The 4,257-nt window shown below is 35.1% G+C and overlaps 1 protein-coding gene across 2 annotated transcripts in view; it reads left to right on the top strand.

The window, feature by feature from the left end:
• The window catches only part of LOC106867306 (sorting nexin-8), a 79,757-nt gene that overhangs the window by 51,500 nt on the left and 24,000 nt on the right, over window positions 1-4,257 (top strand). For both annotated transcript variants that reach the window (XM_052975871.1, XM_014912146.2), the window contains exon 7: window positions 1,280-1,360. In XM_052975871.1, the coding sequence (XP_052831831.1) occupies window positions 1,280-1,360 (81 nt within the window). The remainder of the gene's footprint in view (window positions 1-1,279; window positions 1,361-4,257) is intronic.

Raw genomic sequence — 4,257 nt, 5'->3', positions numbered from 1 at the left:
TAAAAACAGGAACTACACCACAGTTATTTTGTGTTCTTTGCTACATTGGTTTCTATTAACCCATTTATTCTATCCGAAGAATTTTTATTCATTAAGATAGAAGAAATACATATAATTATATATATATATATATATATATATATATATATATAAAATTATTGTTGTAAAACAATAACTGGTAACTTGGTGAATCAAATTTATATTGAGAACATTTATTCTAGATGAATGACTTTTTCTGCTTTTTCCCTATTATATCACCTTGTGATCTAAAAAGTAGATATTTTTACTTTGTTCTGTATCATTTGGAAAGAATCAATATCCTTGATTCATCTGGTAGCTCTGTCATTTCTTGTAGATGATGATTATTTCCAATTTCGATGGATGACAGAGTTGGTGAAATGTGTAACAAAATACTTGGTATTTGGCTACTTTCCAATTCCAAATCCTACCCAGGTCTACTTTGCCTTTCATTATACCAGTCAGAGTTTGGGTTCTTGTTAGCAACTTTAGTCTCAAAGTTGTTGTCGCTTACTCCAGTCCGATGACTGAGACAAGTGCAAGAATATAGGTTCCCATGTCTCAGCAGTTTATAGATTAAAATTGATCATCATTGTTGTTGCCATTGTCACCATTAACATCATAATTAACACCATTGCTTTATTGTGTTTCCCAATCACAACAGGAGTCTACTAATTTAACACAGACTAATATTATTTTAATCATTTTAGCAAGTAGACGTAACAACTGTGCTCAGGCTTTGACCTTATTAGACCACATTAGCAAGGCATACACTTCACTGTACTTGTCAAAGTTGTTATGAGAGAATCATTATGTAGATGTACAATAATGTGAGTACACCTAAAGGATGCTCATGGTTGAAGTGCCTTTGATTGTAAATCATCTCAGTGAGAGCTGACTTGCTATTAAACAACAAGAATCTACATTGTTAATTTCTTGCTACTATTTAATTTTACACAAACCATTTCATTGTTACTTAAGTTAGGCATTGCTGTGTGAGTGTCCTGTAATGTAGTTAGCCAATAAATAGTGTTTGATAATATAAGTACAAGCCTCTGAAAGAAGCACTGGGGTCAGTTCTATGATCAGCTACAGCCCTTGGAAGCAGTGCCTCCATCTGAAATGAGTAAAGAAAAGAATACATGAAGACCAAAGTTACAGATGCATGATTTCACATGTCCCATTTTTCTCTCCATGTGTTCTCTTTAAATTTTAAAATATATGAAAGGATAAAATTAATTTCAGTTTTTCCCTCTTACAGGATGTTCAGACAAAACTCCGGGAACAGTTTCGTGGGATTCCTGATGAATTCATGACCAGTAATTTGGCTGACAGAGCCAAGGTAGGTATCTAGTGTAAAACATCATGCTTTAATGTTTTGTTCAGGGACCCTTATTTAATTACCTGTTTTGTGAAAGGTTGTAATTGTTATTGTTGCTAGCTGGCTGAATCATGAGTACACTGACAAACTATTCAGTAGAATTTCTTCCAGTTTTACTTTCTGAGTTCAAATTCTGCCATTGTCAACTTTACCTTTCATCCTTCCAAGGTTAATAAAATGACCATTTACAGAGTCATGTGATAGAGAAAAGGGGGAAGACGGAGAGAAAAAAAAAATTGAGAAGTAAACAAATAAAATAAAGTGGGGAGGAAAGAAAATTCACTAACAATGTTCTTCTCAATACGTGTGAGGTATGAGTTAAGATGATATTTTGCACTTCCTGCATGGATGATAAGCTAGGGATCATTCTTAAATAATTTTCAATTCCTTTTTTGATCATTTCCAAGTGCTCCTTCAATCATTGGTCTTGCGATACCACATCTTTTCGATTTCAATTAGCAAATCTTATATTTTCTGAGCTTATCAAATTCTTTTGCTGAGATATTATGGTCACAGGGTATGCTCATGTCAATAAATAGACTTAATTGCTTTTGTCTTTCACAACAATATCTGGTTTATCTGCCTTTATGGTCTGGTCTGGTCTGTACATACTGGGAAGTCCCAAAGAATAGTTACATTTTCTCCCTCAGTTACAGCCTCAGTGGGGTGCTTGTACCATTTGTCAGAAGTTTTGATTTTATAATGCCGACACATTATCCAATGTAGACATTGGCCAACGCCGTCATGTCTTGATTTGTACTCTACAGGTGCTAAAACCTTACACCCAGAGATTAGGTGGTCAACTGTTTCTATCCTATAGTTGCAGTATTGGCACTTTGGGTCTACACCATTTTCATCACATTAGGTCAGTAACCTCTGATCTGGGGTAGCCAAGATAAAGCCTTGACTCTCTGCCTTTACCCCTGAGCTCTGTAGCCACTGATGGGTGTGCTTCTGGTCTACATCAACTTGTTTGCTACGGGCCACATATTTGCCATGCAGAGGTTTTTGTTCCCACCTATCATCCAATTGTTCGAGCGCATTTTACTTTGCTATTGATTTCACCTTCTTTTCCAACAACATTTGCTATACTTACCTCATGCTGTTCAACCTGAGTATTATGCATCAACTCACTTGAAAATTTTTTGTTCTCCTTCATAACAGAATGGAGCTTTAGCATCCAGTGGTTAGATGTTTCAAGATATTTTGTCAGTCCAGTTCTGGTGGCTTTGTAAAAGATTTTATATTGGATCAAGCCTCGACCTCTTTGAGCTCTGGGAAGGTAGAGACGATCTGCGTCTGCCTTTGGGTGGTGCATCTTATTGCAAGTCAGCAGCTTACAGGTTTTCCTATCAGTCTTCCTTATTTTGCTCATATTCCACTTCAACACATGGAAACTGTAAATAACAAGTGGAACTGCTAAGGAATTCATAGCTAACACCTTGTTACGTGCATTTAACTTGAATTTTAGGACTGCTCGAACTCCCCTGTAATACTCCTTCCTGATCTTCCCTTTCATGCTTGCATGCTGAATGCCAGAGCCCTCATTTATTCTGAGGTACTTGTAAGTTTGTTCCTCCTCAAGTTCTTTTATGACTGAATGTGAGATCTTCAGTTTCCCTTTCTGGAAAGTGGCCTTGGCGCATTTATCAAGACTAGATTCCATCCCAATGTCATCACTGAATGCTTTCACAGAACATAGTAATCCTTCAAGCTCATTATCGTCTTTACCATAGAGTTTTAAGTCATCCATATAAAATAGATGACTTATTTTCTTATCACCAATTTTATATCCATACCCTGTTTTGTTAAGTTCACTTGTAAGGGGTATTAGGGCTATGCAGAAAATTAAAGGTGAAAATGAGTCACCTTGGAAAATGCTGCAGTTGATATTAGTATTTTTTGTGGTCAGTACTCCATTAGAATAGTATAATTGGAGATTTGTCTCCCACATTGACATGTTGTACTTCAGGAAGTTTGAAATTACTACAGGAGAAATTTTGAAGATATCCAGCAATTTCAAGACCTTTTTATAATCAATCCATCCAGAACTGAGATTTCTGCATTTGTTAAGACAGTTCTCAATAATATTAATATGCCAGTTTGTTTTTTGTATGTACTTGACGCATGTGTCATGCTTAATGAAAAAAAATTTTGTTGCTTAAATAAAAATTCTTAACTAGATCACTTATAATTTCTGGAAGAGATTTGAAACCACTACCTATGTGTTGTATTACTACTTCTCAACACCCATGCCTACTGGGCCACCAAAGCAGCAATGATTTTAATGAGAAAATTAAGATACTTAAATTTGATGTGTGTTAGGTAAAGGAGAGAGGGAGTGGCTGATAGGTATTTGATTTCCTTTCTACAATTAGACTGAAATTGACCCCTGGCTATTAAAGGCCCAACTACAAACGCACACACACATGCATTTGTTTTAGGTCTTCTACCCGTTTGAATTCGGTCATACACCAGATAACATGGTAAGGCTTATGTTCTGAAATTTAAATTTTGAATTTGTTTTAATTATAATATTACACCTCAGCTAAAAAGACATCTTTTGGCTTTCAAATTCAACCGTTTCTTTCTCTTTCTGTATTTTTTGTTATGTCACAATTTCTCTGTTTTGGTCAGGATTTTTCCAATTTCTTTTTTCTTGTATCAAGTAATGGACGAAAACATTTAAAAGAAAAATTAAATACATAGAGCCAAAGGAAATCAAAAATATTAATTCTATTTTTTCCCTTTCCTTAATACTAACAATGGCATAGTATGAGAGAGATTTGGCTGTTATTTCTAGCAAATTGAACAACCACACAGAGTTGTTCAATTGGCTCATTTATTGATGTGTATAA

This window comes from Octopus bimaculoides, chromosome 22 (assembly GCF_001194135.2).
Source record: "Octopus bimaculoides isolate UCB-OBI-ISO-001 chromosome 22, ASM119413v2, whole genome shotgun sequence".
NCBI classification, from domain to species: Eukaryota; Metazoa; Mollusca; class Cephalopoda; order Octopoda; family Octopodidae; genus Octopus; species Octopus bimaculoides.
The sequence above is the reverse complement of the archived record's forward strand: the minus strand, read 5'-3'. Positions and strand labels throughout refer to the sequence as shown.